The sequence below is a fragment of the Sorex araneus genome, chromosome 6 (assembly GCF_027595985.1).
Source record: "Sorex araneus isolate mSorAra2 chromosome 6, mSorAra2.pri, whole genome shotgun sequence".
In the NCBI taxonomy this organism is placed as follows: Eukaryota; Metazoa; Chordata; class Mammalia; order Eulipotyphla; family Soricidae; genus Sorex; species Sorex araneus.
This window is the reverse complement of record NC_073307.1, coordinates 111,579,084-111,601,820: the sequence shown is the minus strand read 5'-3', so window position 1 is coordinate 111,601,820 and position 22,737 is coordinate 111,579,084. Positions and strand designations below refer to the sequence as shown.

At 37.1% G+C, this 22,737-nt stretch overlaps 1 protein-coding gene across 4 annotated transcripts in view; it reads left to right on the top strand.

Moving 5' to 3' along the window:
* The window catches only part of SBF2 (SET binding factor 2), a 436,024-nt gene that overhangs the window by 218,265 nt on the left and 195,022 nt on the right, over positions 1-22,737 (top strand). For all 4 annotated transcript variants that reach the window (XM_004613607.2, XM_055141226.1, XM_055141225.1 and 1 more), the window contains exons 7-12: positions 11,165-11,297; positions 11,901-12,009; positions 13,725-13,838; positions 19,926-20,003; positions 21,604-21,717; positions 22,310-22,438. In XM_004613607.2, the coding sequence (XP_004613664.2) occupies positions 11,165-11,297; positions 11,901-12,009; positions 13,725-13,838; positions 19,926-20,003; positions 21,604-21,717; positions 22,310-22,438 (677 nt within the window). The remainder of the gene's footprint in view (positions 1-11,164; positions 11,298-11,900; positions 12,010-13,724; positions 13,839-19,925; positions 20,004-21,603; positions 21,718-22,309; positions 22,439-22,737) is intronic.

Sequence of the window (22,737 nt, the reverse complement as noted above, 5' to 3'; positions counted from 1 at the left end):
GTCTAACTGTACCTCACGGTGATTCACTAACAACAACAAAAATCTCATCTTGACCCTACTGCTCAGATACTTGGTCACTAATATCATTCCTCATAAAAAAGGAACTAAGACCCCTTTGAAAAATGGCTTAATTTTGAACAAGGATTGGGCAGATACAGTATGAGCCTTTCATTATTTTGTTAGACTAGAAAGTAAGAAAGAGTTGTAAAAGGAAAACTCATGTACAAGAAACTAAGTTAAATGGGTGCTTCTTGTCTAAATCTAGAATTTGTGTGATACCAAAAGTAATTATGGGTCTTAATGACTTCACAGAATGTTGGATTAACAAAATTGGAGGGGTTAAAGAGATAATACAGTAGGTAAGACACTTGCCCTGTATGCAGACCTGGACTCAATCCCTGGCATCCCTCAAACCTTACCAGGAGTGGTATTTGAGTACAGAGCCAGGAGGAAGCCCTGAGACCTGCCAAGTATGGCCTCCAAACCAAAAATTAATATTTTTTAATTATTTATTTTATTGAATCACCATGTGGAAACTTACAAAGTTCTCAGGCTTATGTCTCATCTCAGTTATATAATGTTCAAACACCCGTCCCTTCACCAGTGCCCATATTCCACCACCAAAAACCCCAGTATACCTTCCACCCCTCTGCCCTCCCACCCCCGCCTGCATAACTGATAAATTTCACTTCATTTTCTCTTTACCTTGATTACATTCCATATTTCAACACAAAACTCACTATTTTTTTTTGGAGATTCCCCCTGCCCTGAAAAAAAAACCAGCCCTACTGACAAGGAAGCATTTGATAATTAGTTTTCCATTGCTGAGAATTGAAGAGATAGGATTTCTGTATTTTAGTATTTTAGTAATTAAGTCCAGGGAGATTTACGTTAGAAATTGCATAATTTCCCTTCCTGGGGTAGTATGGGGCAATAGCTTAGTACACAGTCTAGAGACATAGCTGCAAGCAGTTTCTGGGACCAAAAGTAGTCTAGCTGGCCTTCGGATCGTGGTCAGTCAGCAGCAAAGCAGCCGCACCAAAGTGTGGCTGCCCGGGTTGAGTCCCAGCAGAGCGCAAAAAACATAATTAATATTTTATTTAAAGAAAAAGAATTAACTGCAATGATTTAGGGATTCTGAAAATTGACCAACACCCGTCCCTTGCCCCCCCTCAAAAAAAAATCTAGAATTCTTATATTCTTACCTGGCTTATTTCTATTCTTTCCACAATGCAGTTCTATCAATGAGAAAACTAGTTTTATCAGGGGAAGACCAGCCATGAATCCGGCAGACTTATTGCCTAGTGCAAGCTAAATTCACAAACTTCATGTTTTAGTAAAAATATTACTGAATCCAATAGGAAATAAAAGTTTTAAAACTTTTTCTAGAATACAATAATACCTGGGCTGGAGTGATAACACAGCGGTTGGGCGTTTGCCTTTCACGTGGCCAACCCGTGTTCGATTCCTCCACCCCACTTGGGAGGCCGGCAAGCTACCAAGAGTATCGCACCCGCACGGCAGAGCCTGGCAAGCTACCCGTGCATATTGGATATGCCAAAAACAGTAATAAGAAGTTTCTCAATGAGCGACGTTACTGGTGCCCGCTAGAACAAATCGATGAGCAACGGGATGGCAGTGACAATAATACCAAGGGCTAGTGGCAGAAACTGAGTAGTGAAATCCTCAAAATGAGAAACCTATAAAATGTCTAGAGATTCTAGGCCTAGATGACAACACAAAAGCTTCCTTAATTTTGCTCCCTTCCATTAGCACACTGAGTCTAGTGCTGTATTGGAAAGGTTGAGATACTTGTTTGCAGTAAACTCCACTACTTGTGGGGCTAGAGAGATAGTACAGGAGGTAGGGCGCTTGCCTTGCACACAGCAGACCCAGGTTTGATTCCCCAGCACCCAAGATGGTACTCTGAACCCCATCAGGAGTAATTCCTGAGTGCAGAGCCAGAATTAACCACTGAGCATTGCTGTTGTACCCCCAAACAAAACAAAACAATTTCCACTACTTGCATAACACCATACAATAAAGAGAGAACCCCCTCTCCAAACTGACAAATTCTCTGTTCTCTTTTCATCTGCCAGGCAGAGCAGAAGGTTTGTACCACATAGTTTATACATGCACTTTTAAGATTCCCATCTTGTGAACAGGCCTCCAAAGCACCTTGCTATGAAATGCCAACCGGGATTGCATTCACAGGTCCTACAGGATGATACCCAGCAAAGAATCTTGTCTTGATGAATATCCAAGCACTTGGTATTACTGTCAGTTTGGGCTCAGTACAGAGGGACCATGCAAACATCCTTCCCAATTGCTGCCTTAGACACTGATTTATAATCAGCCTCAGCTAAACTAACAAAGTTCATGGTTTGTCTACTACAGAGACAGTCTCTGAAGTCTAAGTCTTTTGACTAACACACAGAAATCAACACAAGAATCAAGGTCACTGTCACTGTCACTGTCATCCCGTTGCTCATCGATTTGTTCGAGCGGGCACCAGTAACATCTCTCATTGAGAGACTTATTGTTACTGTTTTTGGTATATCCAATATGCATGGGTAGCTTGCCAAGCTCTCCGTGAGGGAAGAATCAAGGAAAATACAAATAACAAATATGTTCTGAATAAAAGAGTGAATCTTTTTAAAAGTAAATCTTCATAAACTAATCTTAATTAAATGGGCAAAATGATTTACTTGATTGAGAGCTCAAAATAATTGTCATAAAAATGTGTATCAAGGTTGGGACAACAAAGAATAAGCAAAGTGAGAAATACATAATCTAAGAAATTCCAAACAAAGCTAAAGAATAGTTGAGGGTTTCATAATCACACTAGATCAAGAAGAAGAATGAATCAGTGAATTTGAAGATAGAGCAGTGCAATTTCTTGTAATTAGGAGAGAGAAAAAGATTATAAGAAATTGATGATAGCTAATGGAACTTCAAGGGACACCATTAAGTGGGCAAAAACCTTAAGATTGCTTTTGTTCTGTCATAAGGACCATGACCCTTAAATATACTTATGTTACTGTAAGCTTTAACCATCTAGAAGCATAGGTATCAAACTGGGAAAAATTTTTATTATTTCAAGGGATTTTGTTAGTGAAGTAAAAACTATATTAAATAAGGATCATCTTAGAGTTTAAAAATTTTTCTTACAATTGAATGGACAGGTGAATTTCAGAGTCAGTCACAAAGACCAATCTAATGTAGATAAAAATAAAGACCTACCAGGAACAAAGTTATGGATCTAACTACCAAAAGAAAGGCCAGAAAGAACATGCAAAAGATGAAGAACTTAGTCCCAAAGCTGGAGAAATTGTTACATGTTGATGATAAAACTAGTGATCCCAACTACTGGAAAGGTGAAACAAAAAATGAATGGTTTGCTTTCTATTTTTGTAATTTCAACTCTCAGTTCTTAACCAGAAAAGATTAAAATAGAAGATATGGTACAATTCAGTGGTGCTGTTATGATAGAAGTAATAGAGCCATTGCCAAAACAAGCCACAAGAACAGCTTCACATTAATATAAACTTTCTGGCTTTTTCACATTGGTTTTCCTGTGAGAACCCAGTTTGCAGGAAAATTGCAGGTAGACTTAAGCAAAATGGGAAAGGAAAAGAAAAGACTCAGCCTCTTTATCATTGGACATATAAATCCTGACAAGTCTACCACTACTTGTCATCTAATTTATGAACATTTTGGACTCAATAAAAGAGCTGTTGACAGGGAGCCTGCAAAGATGGAAATAAGCTCCTTCAAGTATGCATGAGTTTTAAATAAACTAAAAGCTGAACATGAGCCTGGTATCCTTACATGGACATCTCCCTATAGAAGTGCAAGACCAATGACTACTATGTGACCAGCATTGTTTCCCAGGACAAGAAGACTTCATCAGAACACAACTACAGGTTTATTTCCGGCTCACTGTGATGTCCTAATTACTGCTAGTGGTTTTGGTTAATTTGCGTTAAATCAAGTATCCCCAAGAATGGGAAAATTTGCAAGAATGTTCTGCTTACACACTGGGTATAAAACCATTATATTTGGGTATTAACAAAATGAATTCTGCCAAACCACCCTACAGCCAGAAAATATATGAGGGAATAAGTAAAGCAGCATCTACATTAAAATCTTGCCAATTTCTGTTTGAAGTGGTGACATTATGGTGGAGCCAAGTACTCACATGACATGGTCCAAGAGCTTGGAAAGTCACCCAGAAAGAGGGTAGTGCCAGTGGAACCACAGCACTTAAAACTCTGGGTTACATCCTGCCAGATTTGTCCAACTGATAAGCCTCTGTTTATCCCAGATGATAGAAATCCATAAGTACTGGTTCTGCCCCCGTGAATCAAATTGAGATGGGTGTTCTCACTTCTGGCATACTCACACATTGTTCCAGTCAGTGTTAAAACTATAGTGAAAACTGTTGAAATACACCATGAGGCTCCGAATGAAGTTCTTTCTGGAGACAACATGGGCTTCAATGTCAAAAGCACATCTGCTAACAGTTTTTATTGTGGCAGTATAATTGGTGACAGCAACAGTGATCCTTAATGGACACAGCGGCTTCACAGCTCAGGTGCTTGAATATTCTGAATCATCTGCCAAGTCAGTGCTGGATATGCACCTGTGCTGGGCTGTCACACAGCTCACACTGCAAGTTCACTTGTGCTGACGGAGAAGATTGATCATTATTTTGGGAAAAATCTGAAAGATGGTCCCAAGTTCGTGAAATATGATGTTAATGATGATGCCATCATTGACATGATTCCTGGCAAGCCAATGAGTGTTGAAAGCTGTTTGGGATGTCCTCCTCTGGGTCAATTAGTTGTTCATGATTAGAGGCAAACTTGTGCAGTGAGTGTCCTCAAAGCAGTGGGCAAGAAGGCAGCCAGAACTGGCAAGTTCACCATGTCTGTCCAGAAGACCAAATGTATATTATCTCTTGTACCTGCCATGCCTGTATTAATCAGTGGCAGAAGAACGTCTCAGAGGTGTTTGTCTCAGTTGGTCACTTAACTTTAGTTAATAATAACAGGTCTCATAGAATGTCTCAGAATAAAAGGAAAATGTTTTGTAAAGCACTTGCTTTGTGCATGTGTTTGTCAGTTGTAAGTTATTCATTTTTAAAATTGGTACTTTTTAGTGAAAACAACTTGGTCAAAGATCTGTTACAGAATTTGAGACCCATTTATACAAAATTTAACGAGAAAAAAATACACCCTCAGCCTTCCTTTGTGAGCTAAACATCTGTATATTATTATTTTGTGGCCTTTGGATATGGATAATATACCTAGATATTATCCATATATTATTATTAATATATTATAATTGTATTATTATTTATAATTAGATATTATATTATTATAATATGTTGTGATTAATATATTGTTAATATATTGATATATATCATCCATATATTATCCATATAATATCCATATATAATATCCATATACTTGGATATTGTCCAAGTATACAGAAGCATGATATTTTAGGATATTTGTGGGACCATGAGACAAAATTAAGTGAAATCATATTTTTTATATCTTTTTTGCAAGGGGGGACTTGAATGAAGTACTAGGGACCCAAGCATGCATGCACTTAGGTTTCCTATATGCAAAACATGCATTCCAGTTCTTTAAGCTATGTCCAAGCCCCATTTTTATCCTCTTTAAATGTTTTTAATAGTAGTTCTGGTAGCATGGTTACAATAAGTGTCAATTTTGTAATTACTTCAGTACCACCACCACCAAATTGCTCAAGACTTCCTGTCACCATTCCTGTACACATCACTAGTATGCCTTTTGCTCCCAATCCCACTTGATGATCTCAGTTTTGCAATAAGAGGTTATGGATTTAAACTCATTCAATATTGTCTATTCCCTTATTTTGTTTCTCAGTATACCACAGATAAATTAGATCACCTTGTATTTATTTTTCTTCCTCTAACTTAACATGAATGATCTCCAGATCTATTCAAGTCACAGCAAACTAAGCTTTCATCTTTTCTTACAATTGTGTAGTAGTCCACTATGTATATATACCACAACATCTTTATCCATTAATCTGTTGTATATTTGTGTTGTTTCTATAACCTGGCTATTGTACTTAGTACTGCAGTAAACATAGATGTATATAAATCTTTCCAAATTAATAATTGTGTCTTTGGGGTAGAAGCCAAGAAATGATATCACAGGGTCATGTGGAAGCTCTATTCTTTGTTTTCTGTTTTTTCCTTTTAATTTTTATTAAGAAACCATAATTTACAAAGTTGTTTATGATAAAGTTTCTGGCATAAAGCATTTCAACACCAGTCCCACCACCAGTGTTTTCTTCCCCCGACAAATGTCTCCATGTCCCTTCCAATCCCCAGCTTGCCAACTTGCAGGCACATAACAAATTTTATATTACTTGTTCCAGCAGAACTTAAAAGAATGGCAAATGGAATTATCAACAAATAAATTAGTAGAAGTCTATTTGTGATGATTGATTGCTATATGATTTTAACCTATGTAACTAAATTTCAGTCATTTAATATAGTATACTGCTTATTCTCACTTGCATAGCTAAATTTCAACTCTGGCATCTAAGATATACTGCTTTGATTTTTTACTTGGATCATATTGTAATTATCATATCTTTACTGTCATAGATAAAGGATTTTAAAAAACTTCTGTGCTAATATATTTTAGAGTTTCCATGAAATAAGCAACACCTAAAAATGTAAGATTTAGTAAAAATGAATAAAATTAAGAAAATTTAGTTGGGAAAATAGGAATAGGCATATAAAAACGCAAAGTGTTTATGCTAAGAAAGGGAATACTGGTTTTTAAAATTTTATTTATTTATTTTGGGGAATACTAGTTTTATATTAGTAAATGTTATAGATAATGCTTAAGTGTCTGCATTAGGTAGAAAATTGCAATAAAAATCTCTGGTTTAAAAAAAACTGACCAGACATAAAACAATCAATGTAAATTAGATGTTAATTCATTATTAAAAATATATAAATCCCTTAGCAAGCTAGGAATAAACATAATATTTCTTAATCTAGTAGAGGGTAGCCATTTGCACCATTTGTGAGTATCATGCTCATTGCTACACTTGTGAAATATTTTCTGTCCTTTCTGCTAAACTGTTTCAAGCCTATGAATTGCCAAAGCTGTTGCCTGTTCATAAGACTCTTTTTTTAAAAAAATGATATAATTTTTTAAATTAAATTTATTATTTTGTTCATGAATCACCGTGTGGGTACAGTTACAAATTTACATATTTTTATGCTTGTGTTTCAGTCATACAGTGCTCAAGCACCCATCCACCCATCCCTTCACCAGTGCCCACTCTCCTCCACCGATGACCCCAGCATCCCTCCCACCCCTCCACCCCCAGTTCCCACCCACCTCACCCCGCCTCTGTGGCAGGGCATTCCTTTTTGTTCTCTTTCTCCTTTTGGGTGTTGTGGTTTGCAATGGAGGAATTGAGTGGTCATCGTGTTCAATCTATAGTCTATTTCAGCATGCATCTCCCATCCCGAGCAGGTCCTCCAACCACACTTTATTTGGTGTTCCCTTCTCTGTCTGAGCTGCCTTTTCCCCCAGAATTGATGCTGGCTTCCAAGCCATGGAGCAAACCTCCTGATACTTATATCTACCATTCTTGGTGTTAGTCTCCCATTCTGTTGTTTTATATTCCACAGATGAGTGCAGTTCTTCTATGTCTCTCTCTCTCTTTCTGACTCATTTCACTTAGCATGATATTTTCCAGGCTAATCCACTTATATGCACATTTCATGACCTCATCTTTTCTAACAGCTGCATAGTATTCCATTGTGTAGATTTACCAAAGTTTCTTTAGCCAAAGTTTCTTTAGCCAGTTTCTGGCTATTGTGAACAGTGCTACGATGAACATATAAGTGCAGATGTCATTTCGACTATACTTTTTTGCTTCTCCGGGATATATTCCCAGAAGTGGTATTGCTGAGTCAAATGGGAGCTCAGTTTCTAATTTTTTGAGAAGCGACCATATTGTTTCCAAAAGGGCTGAACCAATCAGCATTCTCACCAGCAGTGTAGGAGGGTCTCTTTTTCCCCACATCCACGCCAACAGTAGTTGCTTTTGTTCTTTTGGATGTGTGCCAGTCTCTGTGGTGTGAGGTGGTATCTCATAGTTGTTTTGATCTGCATCTCTCTGATGGTTAGTGATGAAGAGCATTTTTTCATGTGCTGTTTTGCCATTCGTATTTCTTTCTTGAGAAATTTTCTGTTCATTTCTTCACCCCATTTTCTGATGGGGTTGGATGTTTTCTTCTTGTAGAGTCCAACCAGTGCCTATATACCCTTGATATCAATCCCTTACCAGATGGGTATTGGGTGAATATCCTTTCCTACTCTGCAGATTGTATTCTGGTCACTGTATCTTTTACCGTGCAGAAGCTTCTTAGTTTAATATATTCCCATTTGTTTATCTCTGTTTCCACTTGGTTGATCAATTGTGTGTCATCTTTGAAGATACTTTTAGCTTCAATATCGTGGAGGATTTTGCTGACCTTGTCTTCAGTGTACCTTATGGATTGTGGTCTGATGTTGAGTCTTTAATCCATTTTGATCTGACTTTTGTGCATGGTGTTAGGTCAAGGTCTAAGCCCATTCTTTTGCATGTGGTTGTCCAGTTATGCCAGCACCATTTGTTAAAGAGGCTTTCCTTGCTCCACTTCACATTTCTTTCTCTCTTATCAAAGATTAGATGATCATACATTTGGGGTTGTGTGTAGGCACATTCCATCCTGTTCCATTGGTCTGGGGCTCTGCCTTTGTTCCAGTACCATGCTATTTTAATTATCCCCAGTGAGAAAAACTAAGGGCCTTCCGCCTAAGATCAGGGCCAAGACATGGATGCCCACTCTCACCACTTCTATTTAATATAGTATTGGAAGTACTTGCAATAGCTGTTAGGCAAGAAAAAGATATTAAGGGCATCCATATAGGAAAGGAAGAAATCAAACTTACTATTTGCAGATGACATGATTCTATACCTAGAGAATCCTAAAACTTCTACTAAGAAACTCCTAGAAACAATAAACTTATACAATAAAGTCACAGGTTACAAAATACACAAATAGCAAGACAGGGGAAAGTGACATAAAAAATAAATCCCATTTACAGTCGTGCCCCTGAATATCAAGTACCTTGGAATCAGCCTAAGGAGTTAAAGCATCTCTACAAAGAAAACTACAAAACGCTACTCCACGAAATAAAAGAGGACACGAGGAAATGGAAACATATTCCCTGTTTGTGGATAGGAAGGCTTAACATTGTCAAAATGGAATGGCAATACTCCCAAAGCACTATACAGATTCAATGTGATCCCTATAAGGATACCCATGAAATTCTTCAAAGAAATAGATCAAACACTCTTGAAATTCATATGGAACAATGAATGCCCATGAATAGCTAAAGCAATTCTTGGGAAAAAGATGATGGGAGGCATCACTCTCCCCAACCTCAAACTCTACTATGAAGCCATAAGACTCTTATCATTCTTTTAAATCTGTATGATAATCTAGCTGAATATTCTTGGAGAGGTGTTCATTTGTTGAGTTTTTGTACTGTAACCTTCCATTCTCTTCTTGCTTTACAGTAAATTTACAGTAAATCTACTGTGTATTTTATAGGCTTTTCTTTGTAAGTTCCTTTTTTCATCTTATTGCTTTCAATATTGTGTCTCTATCTTTGGATTTTGTCATTATGTCTTAGAGTATACATTTGCCTTAGAGTTTTCCTAGTTGAGTCTATTTTCACTGGGATCTTTTGTTCCTCTTGTGTTTGGTTGCCTGTGTTCCTCAACTTTGGGCAGTGTTTTAGGGCCGCAATTGACTGTGTTCAGGGTTTACTTTTCTGGATGGTCCCACTTAATATGTCACTGATTAGATATGGAGGCTGCTCAGACCAAGCCAGAAGGGAAGGGCTTTGCTTCCTGTTCAAGCACGTCCAATGGTATCAGCCAGAGACTAGCCTCACAGAGCACTTAGCCAAAGCTCACTATCTGTAGTGTGGGCTTGTTTATTGTTTGTTTTAAAACATTTCCATAGATGACTTTTCTACTAACATTGAAAGAGGGGTTCTTTTTCATGCATCCCCACCAACTCTTTTTTTTATATGTATATATGCCATTCTCATTGGTGTGAGATGATACTTTACTGTCCTTTTCATTTGCATTTCCTTTATAACAAGTAACACTATATCTTTAAAAGAAAGAATAGTGAAGATAATTTTTTTATAGTTAAAGGTAATAACTTGAGTTTTTTTGTTTCTGGGTCACATCCAGCTGTGTTCAAGACTTCCTACTGTCTCTGCACTCAGGGATCACTCCTGGCAGGGCTTGGGACACCATATGTGGTGCTGGGGATTGAACCCAGGTTGGCCATGTGCAAGCCAACTGCCTTACCCACTGTTATCTCTCCAGCCTCAATAACTTGATTTCTAAGCTGTATGCTGTGTTTCTTCATGACAGTGACACTAAAGATAGAGGCAATGAATGAAAAATTTATAACTGGCAAGAAAACAAGTCCGTTTTCCAAATTTCTCATAATTATTTGACATTTAAACTTTGATTTATCTCTCTTACTTCACTGTTGGATTTTAAATATGTCTTTAACACATCATATACTTTAGTCATTAAAATGTATATAAGAAAAATACATCACTACATGATATTTTTAAGGCAGAAAGGTTGAAACAAAGAAGGGAAAAGATATACCAGAAAGTTTTCAATAATGCTTGAATGGCTATATTAATAGCAGAAAATGAATTTTTAAGTGAGTGAAGTTATTAGAAAAATATAAACATCTAAAATAAGAATTTTAAGTATAGAATTTGAGGTAAAGTTGTCAAGTAAGTAGTAGTGTGTTTTATTTCCAAAGAACTATGTTCGTGAGAGTGACTAGAATGGTTTGAGGAATAAAGACAAACAAAACTGAAAGTTTGAGAAAACAAATACTCAAAGATTATAGGAATTTAGAGTTTAACCAAATATTTTCCCTCCAAGATTTTAAAAATATTGCCTTTTTCATTCCATGTCATTCTAAGTCTATGTTTGTTGGCAGTACATGTAAAATTCATTTGTTAAGCATTTGCTTTTGTGTTTTCAGGAATTCAAAATGTTCTCAGCCTCTTTTGTGCAGTCCTCACAGAAAATAAAGTTCTCTTTCATTCTGCAAGTTTCCAGAGACTTAGTGATGCCTGTAGAGCCTTGGAATCTTTAATGTTTCCTCTTAAATATAGGTGAGGTTTTTTTTTTTTACTTGGTATTTTTATTTATTCCCAAATTGTTTATTACTTGTTCGATGATCACACAGAATGTCAAAGCACAATAATTTTCAGCCACAGGCATATTTTACAAAGTTATGTTGTTAGTGAATCATAAATTTAATAGAAATCTAGCCTAGGTTTGAAATTTTAAAAAACTGAAAGACAGCCTAGATGGAGAGAGATAAGGAACCTAACCTAATCTTCCATTTACTTTATATCTGATCATATCTTTCACATACGATTTCTTTTAACTGTAAAATTTTGGGGGCCAGAGCAATAGTACATCAGGTAGGCTGCTTGCCTTGCATTCGGCCAGCCTGGATTTTATCCCAGCACCCATATGGTCCCTGAGCCTGCCAAAAGTGATTCCTGAGTGTAGAGCCAAGAGTAAGCCCTGAGCACCGCCAGGTGTAGCCCCAAAACAAAATAAACAAAATTTTAGTATTGACAAACATGCAGTATTATTCGTTTTTATAATACAGTAATGTTAAGTTCTACTGCATAAAATTAAAGAAAAATGTTTATAATACAGAAAAATTAATATATCTGTCTTTTTCTTTTTTTTTTCTTTGCCAGTTATCCTTATATTCCCATTCTGCCAGCTCAGCTACTAGAAGTTCTAAGTTCCCCAACACCCTTTATTATTGGAGTACATTCTATCTTTAAAACTGATATCCATGAACTTGTAAGTATTTCATTTATTTAATTTTCATAATCTACATTTTATTAAGTTTAACAGAAATAGTTCATTCAAGCACAAAAAGCACAGAATGTATGGAAAGAAAATTGATACTTAATTGGTAACATATATGGACTAGAAAATTATTGTTATATATATGCTGTTGTTTAATCTATAATGATTTTAAAGGAATTTTATCAGTCTTAGTGTTAAAGACCTAACTGATGTTTGTTTAATAAATTAGTGAAGGTTATACAGTTATGGTATTACAGACTTTGAATACAACTTAAGGTCTTCTGACAGGATGATAGTGTACTTTAAAAAAACTTGTGTGAAATTAGTTATGAAATATAGTTTATCTGAAACTATTTATATTTATGCCAATAGGTGTATGAAAATTGCAATAATTTTTAAATATGCAAATTCCAGTATTTGTAAGTATTCATTTAAAATTGCCAGTTGAGGGGGCTGGAGAGCAGCAGTAGGATGCTCTCCTTGTATATGGCTGATCCAGGCTCAATCCTGTCACCCCATGTAATCCCCAGAGCTTGCCAGGAGTAATTCCTGAACACAGAGCAGGAATAACCCCAGCATTGCTGGGTGTAACCCAAAGCCCAAAATTAATACAATTCCTAATTATTGAGGTCAGTAATCTGCTTGTTTCAGTCCTATAATATTTCAACAATTACTATTTTCAGATTTGTTGCATTCCCAGTAAAAAAGATTGTGGAAGAGCATCATTGAAAAATCTAGATATGTTAAATTTTCTCTTATGAGAGTCTTCAAAGATGAATTCATTAATACCTTAAAATTATCTTTTTTTGGTATAAGTTTATCTTTCTATATTCCTTATCTTGTATATGTGAAAAAAGAGAGGATAGTGTATTACTTAGTATTGTTTTATGTATAGTTTATTAGTGCTTTATTAGTTTTTTTAGTTGAGACCACTGTTAACACTAATAAATTTAACTGAAAAGTAAAAAATCTGTAAAAGTGTGACTTTAGTGTAATATAAGTTCATTCTGAGTCCTATTAAATTATTTTGTGTGTATGTGTATGTAAACATATGTGTGTTGGCAATCAAACTTAGTAGCATCTCCCACATATAAGGCATGTGTTCTACAATTGCGTTACATCCTCCACCCTACATTATTTTCTTTTTAATACCAAAGAAGGAAAGTTATATTATACACTCAAACCAACATTAAAATGTGTTTAGGTCTCTGTATGGTACTTTTAAGAGGGACCATAACAAATAAAGTGTTTTAGAGAAGGACATCCCATTTATTTACTAGAAACTTTGTCACTCCACACATAATTTCTCCCCCTCACCCGCCCCCCCCCCCTCACGTTATTTAAACACTGTGGTTTACAAAGTTGTTCATGATGCATTTGTTACAGGCATTCAGTATTCTCACACCAATCCCTGATTCTCCAACCACCTCTGAAGCCTGCCCCCATAGCAGACCCAAAATAATTTATTTTATATTGCTTGTTACCAATAAATGGAATGACCAGAAACCATACTTCAGTAAAAGAAAATTTGAGTCCACACTAAATTTCAAAGAAAACTAGGAAATGTGCAGTAGCTGGCAGTCTGTATTCAGTATGCTATTACCAGTCATAATCAAGAATCTCTCTCATATCTCATTTTGATTACCAAAGTGACTTGACTTAATCACTATATTTTATTGATTATAGATTAATTATTTTATCTCCAGTTAGATGTGATCATAGCCGACTTGGATGGAGGCACTATTAAGGTTCCTGAATGTATACACCTCTCTTCCCTCCCAGAACCACTCCTGCATCAGACTCAAGCAGCTCTTTCATTGGTAGGACATTTTATTTTCATCGAATTTTCTCGTTTTTAATATAAACAAAGATATGTGGAATGAAATCTTATTTGTAATTACTTGAAGAAGAATTACATGATAAAATATATTCTCATATAATTTCTTTAATGAAATAACAGTAGTTTATAAAGTTTATGTAGGTTTCAGGTATGCAGATATTTTGATCAACATCTGGATATGCTATGTGGTGCTTAACACCAAAAATTAATGTGTTGGAAACAATCTAGATACCTATTGACAGACAAAATAATACAAATGGATTATTTTGTAGTATTTAGAATAATGTTTTTTGCTAACTATCATATTAAAACATATGAATCCTAACAGCATATTCTATACTCATTCTTTCAGTGAGTATACTTATATATTAACACTATATAAAAAAAATACTATACTGCAGATATTGGAAACATACCCGTGATAATAAGACAAGGCAGCTTCAAAATCCCGGATTTCTCTAACATATACCATTATAAATTAGTATCTAGTTTTTCTCCTTGGTTCTTCTTATTGACATCTCAGTTCTCTAAGATGTGCTAATAGTAACACACTGTAGTGGCAGTGTTTTCAAGTTGCTGTAGCAAGCTTTACGTCTGGTAAGTTAAATGTTTATATAGGGAAGATTTTGTTTTTCTTTGTTTTCGGGGCCACACCTAGTCATGCTCTGGGGTGTTCCCTGTTTGGTGCATGGAACTTGTTCTGAGTGATGGTCAGTGAACCTTGTGCTACCAGGGATCAAATTCAAAGACTCTATTCAGAGCAGGAGCGTAACCCTTCAAGAGATATTTCCAACAGTATGGACGATTCTCAAAAAACTAGAGGTTGAGCTCCCATTTGACCCAGCAATACCACTGCTGGGAATATATCCCAGAAAAGCCAAAAAGTATAGTCGAAGTGACATATGCACGTATATGTTCACCGCAGCACTGTTTACAACAGCCAGAATCTGGAAAAAACCCGAGTGCCCTAAAACAGATGACTGGTTGAAGAAACTCTGGTACATCTATACAATGGAATACTATGCAGCTGTTAGAAAAAATGAGGTCATGACGTTTGCATATAAGTGGATCAACATGGAAAGTATCATGCTAAGTGAAATGAGTCAGAAAGAGAGAGACAGACATAGAAAGATTGCACTCATCTGTGGAATATAGAATAATAGACTATAAGACTAACGCCCAAGAATAGTAGAAATAAGTACCAGGAGAATGTTTCCATGGCTTGGAGGCTGGTCTCTCATTCTGGGTAACTCAGGGAAGGGACCACCAAGTAAAATGTGGTTGGAGGTCATGTGGGGGAAGGGTGAGGCGGGTGGAATACAGACTAGAGACTGAACACAATGGCCACTCAACACCTCTATTGCAAACCACAACACCTAATCAGAGAGAGAAAACAAAAGGGAATTCCCTGCCATAGTGGCAGGGTGGGGTGGGGGGAGACGGGTCCGGGGGAGGGGGGGAGGGATGTTGGGTTTACGGGTGGTGGAGAATGGGCACTGGTGAAGGGATGGGTTATTGAACTTTGTATGGGGGAAGCATGAGCACAAAAATGTATGGATCTGTAACTGTACCCTCACGATGACTCTCTAATTAAAAATAAACTAATAAAAAAATTAAAAAAAAAAAAGAGATATTTCCAGCCCCTGTAGTGAAGTTTAACAACATTTTGTGACCTGGACATTTCTCAGTGAAACAAGTTAAAATGTGTTGTTATTTTCACCTTAGTTGATCTTTGAAAACAGTTTTTATTTTACTGGCACCATTTTAGGTACCCATTTGATGCCTTAAAATCTAATCTTCAATGTTTTATATGCTCTTCGAAGGTGAAGTACTAAAATTGGAAGCCTAGGATTATCAGGAGTATCTAATTCTTAGAAATTTCTCAAATTTGCATTAGTCCTTATTTTGTTTTAGTAGCATCTATGGGATAGAGACAGATTATGTCATCTAAGAAAATAATAGGTTTAAAGATTAAGAGTGACTTGACTTAGATACAGGTTAAGGAAGAATAATAACTAAATTTCTTTAGCTCTGTATGGTTATAGTGAAAAGCTAAGGAGATAGTAATTGAATGATTAAATAAAAGTTTAGGAGCTTCGAGATAGTATAGCACTTAGGACGGATATTAAGCATGAGCCCGACTTGAGTTTAATTCTCAGCAACACATGGTCCCACTGCATCACTGAGTTCTGCTCTGGAAGCCCCTGAGCACCACTGGGTAGGGCCCTGGAGGACCCAGCATCACTGGGGCGACCCAGGTATCCAAAAATACACCACTCACTCAGAGCAACACCACATCCTCTGGTCTCCGCACTAAACCACAGGCCTGGTTAGATGAGAATTGCTGTTGAGAGCAGCAGTTATTCCCAGCTGGTGCTCAGACACCTGAGCACCAGTTGGGAAGCCTACTCTCTCCCCCACAAAATAATTGATTTTTGAAGTATAGTGTTTCTAGAAATCCTAAATGTTTTGAAACCTATATATGACTGTCTAATAATATGTGAACCACGACATTCAAAAGAAGAGAGAGAGTAAGAGGGAATGTGCCTGCCACAGAGGCAGTGGTTGGGAAGGCGTGGGGGTCGGGGGAGGGATGCTGGGAACATTGGTGGTGGAGAATGGGCACTGGTGGAGGGATGGGTACTCAAACATTGACTGAAATGCAGTCATGAACATTTGTAAGTCTGTAGTTGTATCTCATGGTGATTCATTAAAATATAAAATAATAATAAAATAATAATAAATTAAAAATCACCCACCCTACAAGAAAACAGAATTAATATTCTCACCACTCACTGCTAATCTCCACTAATATTTTCTTTCTATACTGTTTTTTTCTAAGCATGTATAAACACAAGAAATAATTTTTTGGCAACATGGAATTAGAATAAGATATTTTGAAATTAAAAAATATGTTAATATTTATATAGGAAATTAGTACCAACTACCAAAGATAAAGGTTTTAGTTCGTAAGAAAATGACTCCCCACAGAGGTCTGCTGTGTTGCTGGTGTATCTTAACCTGCAATACTGGTGCCATCAAACTAGGTAAAGGAGTAAAATTCAGTTTTGTTAGCTGGGTATGCATTTTTCTGTGTGTGTGGTTATCAAGTACAGTGCTAAATTATGTGCAACAATATGGTGCTATAAAGAAGACGTTGAAAACAGGTATATTGTCAAACACAGACCAAAATTTTTAAAATCACACTTAATGGATCAGGTGGAGGCTTTGGCATGGAAATAAGTGAGCTTAATTAAATTCGTAAATAATTATAAGCAAATGGCAACACAAAACTTGAACTGTTCATAACCATGGGTAATTTATAGATGTTAAGATATTATTATACTATGCTAATGATTAATTGGTATATAAGTATTATTGATATTTCAGTGTCATTTTAAATGTTGTTTTCAGTCTTTTGGCCTATTTTAGTTTTACTACCAAAATCAGTATTAGAAAATAATTTTTAAAATTTATTTCTTTTTATTAATGAATCACCATGAGGGTACAGTTACAGATTTACATATTTTCATACTTGTGTTTCAGTTATACAATGCTCGAGCACCCATCCCTCCACCAGTGCCCATTCTCCTCCAATGACCCCAGCATCCCTCCCACCCCCTATCCCATTGCCCCTCACCCCACCCCACCTCTGTGGCAGGGCATTCGCTTTTGTTCTCTCTCTCCTTTTGGGTGTTGTGGTTTGCAATAGAGGTATTGGGTAGCTATCATGTTCAATCTGTAGTCTACTTTCAGCACGTATCTCCCATTCCGAGCACGTCCTCCAACCACACTTTACTTGGTGTTTCCTTTGTCTGAGCTGCCTTTTTCCCCCCAACATGTGAGGCTGGCTTCCAAGTCATGGAGCAAACCTCCTGGTACTTATTTCTACTATTCTTGGGTGTTAGTCTCTCATTCTGTTGTTTATATTCCGCAGATGAGTGCAATCTTTCTATGTCTGTCTCTCTCTTTCTGACTCATTTCACTTAGCATGATACTTCTCATGTTGATCCACTTATATGCAAAGTTCATGACTTAATCTTTTCTAACAGCAGCATAGTATTCCATTGTGTAGATGTACCAAAGTTTCTTTAACCAGTCCTCTGTTCTCAGGCACTCGGGTTTTTTCCAAATTTTGGCTACTGTAAACTGTGCTGCGATGAATATACAAGTGAAGATGTCATTTCGACTATACTTTTTTGCTTCTACAGGATATATTCCCAGAAGTGGTATTGCTGGGTCAAATGGGAGCTCAATTTCTAATTTTTTGAGAAGCGACCATATTGTTTTCCAAAAGGGCTGAACTAGTTGGCATTCCCACCAGCAGTGTAAGAGAGTCCCTTTCTCCCCACATCTGTACTGACACCAGTTGCTTTTGTTCTTCTGAATGTGTGCCAGTCTCTGTGGTGTGAGGTGGTATCTCATAGTTGTTTTGATCTGCATCTCCCTGATGATTAGTGATGAAGAGCATGTTTTCATGTGTTTTTTGGTCATTCGTATTTCTTGAAAATAATTTTTAAATGACAAAAATGTGTTATACTGATAAAATTTCATCCTTTCTCTGTTTAAGGACCTCTGTGTGTATGGGGGTGGGGGGGTGTGGAGTTGGGTGGAGGTGCTCTCAGGTGTGCTCAGCAGTGCTTGGGGGTCTCCATCCAAAAGAAAGGGCCCCTCGTAGTAATTTTTCTGCCAACTTGGCTGGCAGTTAAATACAGTGGTTCAAGGGGATGCAGAGCCAGGGAACACCTTGACCATTATGAGGGTGCTTGGGATCATTTGGTGCCAGAGATTTAATTGGAGTCAGCCACATGCAAGTTTAGACATATACCTAATCCCTGTGCCATCTCTCTAGCCCACTGTGTGCAACTTTCTTTCCCTCTTGCCTCCCAACTGATTACCTTCAAGTCTAATTCAAGTATTCCCTGGTTGAATGAGCTATGCTTTATATTTCATACTTTACTGTATGTAAGGGCTGGAGCGATCACACAGCAGTAGGGCATTCGCCTTTCACACAGTCGACCTGTGTTCGATTCCTCTGCCCCTCTCGGAGAGCCTGGCAAGCTACCTAGAGTATGGCGCCTGCACAGCAGAGCCTGGCAAACTACCCGTGGTGTATTGGATATGCCAAAAACAGTAACAAGAAGTCTCACAATGAGAGATGTTACTGGTGCCTGCTCGAACAAATCGATGAGCAACGGGATGACGTGACAGTGACTGTATGTAATACTTGCTTCATTGTATTGTGCTTTCTCTAGACAAGTGTTTTCTAACCCATTTTATCCTTAGCTCTCTTCCAACCTTGTTTCCTTCTTGTGGACCACTGTAGTCCTACTAGTTGGACTTTTGGTTTCGTGCTGTGGTCCCCATTTCCATGTTTTTCACTGTAGCTTTCTTGAAATATCCTGGGGGCCTACAGAGACTGCCCCAATATTTCTTTTCTCAGAATTTCAGTTATTCATTATACTAAGAAACAAAAATTTGTTTAGAATTTTCAGTTATACAAGCAAATATATAGATCTTCTTGCTTCCCAGAGGTATTTTAGTTTAATATATAGTCTTTAATGACTTAATATGTTTAATTCTTATGTGTTGGTGCATGTGCTGCCATAATTAAAGATTTATTTTATTTTGTTTTCAAATGAATGAAATAATACTCTGTTTTCCTCCTAGAATATGTTCTTTAAAATATTCTGCTTTCCTAACTACTATGTGTTCTTTAAAGTATTTTGTCTCAGAGGAGCCAGAGAACAAGTTCAGGGGTAGGGCTGTTGGCTGTGCATGTGGCCAACCTGGGTTTGATTCCTGGACCACATACAAGTGCCCAAATACCACCAGGATAAGTCCTAAGCACTGCTGTGGTGTCCAAAACAAAACAAAGTTTTGCCCTGGAAATTTTTTTCACGATGATGTATACAAAGGGCCTCAGCAAACTGCATTGCATTTCATGAGTAGAATTTATTGCATTCCATATACGATATTTTTTCATCATACTATCACAAGTAGATTAAATAATCGCTTTCATTATTGATATTATGGTTGTTTACATAACTACATTTCTTCACTTTAGATTCTACACCCAGACTTAGAAGTAGCCGATCATGCTTTTCCCCCTCCACGAACAGCTTTATCTCACTCAAAAATGCTGGTAAGAAGTTGAGTATTTAACTCTGATGCTTTTAAAGAGATTTCTTCTTTCATTTATATGATTCTTTAAGAGGAGAGTGGAGTCATTGTGGGATAGACAGCCTAGTCAAAAGTTCCAGATTAGAAGCAACCATGTGTGTGGTGACCTGCTCCAGGAGGGCAGCACACTGACCAGATGTGGGGGGGGGCGGGGGGGAGAAGACTAGGACTCTTGCCGTGGGGAGTCCAGTGTAAGGACAAACAACCAGAACCCAAAATAGAGCCTGAAAAACTGTGCAGAGCATTAAGTCAAAAGGGTCAGTCAATGAGCACAGCGGCCACTCAACACCTTTATTGCAAACCACAACAGCTAATTAGAGAGAGAAAACAGAAGGGAATGCCTTGCCACAGTGGCAGGGTGGGGTGGGGGGGAGATGGGATTGGGGAGGGTGGGAGGGACACTGGGTTTACGGGTGGTGGAGAATGGGCACTGGTGAAGGGATGGGTTCCCAAACTTTGTATGAGGGAAGTATAAGCACAAAAGTGTATAAATCTGTAACTGTACCCTCACGGTGATTCTCTAATTAAAAATAAATAAATTTAAAAAAAATAAATAAATAAAACAAAAGGGTCAGTCAAGAATAAAAAAGTTCATAAAATACAAATTCAAAACAGATCGTTGATAACAGAGCAAAAAGTCTGAGGGGTAAGTAAATAAAAGTAGTTCCATCTAGAAGCCATAGGTGGGTGACTTTAATAGCTAAGACCCCTTCTTTATTTGACTGAGTGCATTTCATAGAGATCAATTTTGTAGCTAATAAGAAGCCTTTCAGAGTAGATAAAGGACCAAACACGATGGCCTCTCAGTATCTATATTGCAAACCATAATGCACCAAAGTGGAGAGAAAGAAGGAAATTGTCTGTCATAGAGGCAGGCACTCCCATATTTGTTGTAGCGCTATTCACAGTAGCCAACTCTGGAATCAACCCGTGTCCAACAGATGAGTGGATAAAGAAACAAAGAAATTGTGGTATATATATTCAATGAAATACTACTTGGCTATAGGAAAAGATAAAATCATGCGATTTGCTGCTACATGGATGGATTTGAAGAATATCATGCTGAGTGAGTCAGAAGGAGAGGAAAGATGCAGAATCATCTCTTTCATACATGGGATGCAAAGAAATGTAGTTTGGAAATAACAGATACTCAAAGGCAACAAAAACTGAGAAATGGTCTGTAGTAAGAAGATTTCCACAAGGAGAGTGATGGGTAGATTTGATGGGGTTAGGGGAGAGAAGCAGACACTCTGGTGGAGGATGTGATGCTGGAATAATTTGTGCAGCAAACCCTACCACTAAACGTAGAGCATGATGCCTAAAATAAAATAAATTTTCAAAAAAGTTAACAGTATACACCATCCAACACTGGGACACACTGGGTGCCTCTACTTCAGACTGAAGTGGGACTCACAGACTTTTTAAATGGTTTAGTAAACTTTGTTATTCATCAATAAAATTCATTATTAGTCTAAATGCCATATTCTTTTTGATTTTTCTAACATTCTGTTGTTTTTAAATATATTCAGTTCCCTAGCACTTTTTTTTAAATATATTTTCAGGATAAAGAAGTTCGTGCAGTTTTTCTTAGATTATTTGCACAACTTTTCCAAGGATATAGATCATGTCTTCAACTTATAAGAATTCATGCAGAACCAGTAATACACTTTCACAAGGTAAGATATACCATATTACATTGTCCAAAATGTAAACCCTAATTAAAAAAAAAAAACTTAGCTGTTTTTACCTAGGCCTGCATTTTGACTTAATTTTATTAAATGTAGCACTGCACTGTAGCACTGTCATCCCACTGTTTATCGATTTGCTTCAGCGGGCACCAGTAACGTCTCTATCGTGAGACTTGTTATTACTGTTTTTGGCATATCGAATACTCCACGGGTAGCTTGCCAGGCTCTGCCATGCAGGCGGGATACTCTTGCCGGGCTCTAGTTATTTAAAATCATTGCTTTATAAGGTTTTGAATAAATTCTATGGAACTGACTCTTTTAGAGTATATCAACTTTAAAATAGTTTTCCTTTTAAAATTGGGTGTTAATTTCTGGTCCCTCCTGTTGCTAGACTGCTTTTTAAAAATTCTTTTCAATTTATGTACTATTTCAGCTTTCAAAACCCTTCTTAAAGACTTGAATTTATATCAGCATTTATGCAGAAAGACTTTATATGGGATTTAATTTTTCTGTATTTTTTTCATGTCATCCACTACCAAGCAATAATAAATTATTCATTTCATTTTTCCTTTATTTACAGACAGCTTTCTTGGGACAGCGTGGTTTGGTTGAGAATGATTTTCTTACCAAAGTTCTCAATGGAATGGCATTTGCAGGTTTTGTTTCTGAAAGAGGGCCTCCCTATAGGACCTGTGATCTCTTTGATGAGGTATAGTTCTTATCATATGAATGCATTATTTACAGACAAAAATTAAGATTAGTGGCTAAGAGAGTATAGAAATATATTTCTCAGATTTAATTACAAACATTAAGTTAAATATAAAATAATGTAAATGGTTTTTACTATGTTCTGTACCAAATGTTATTTAATAAATTATGCCCACCCTCTCTCCCTCCATCCCTCCCTCCCTCCCTTCCTTCCTTCCTTCCTTCTTTTCCTCCCTCCTCCTTCCCTCCCTCTCTTCCTTTCTCCTTCTTTACCTTAATATCCCACCCCCTCACCACCAC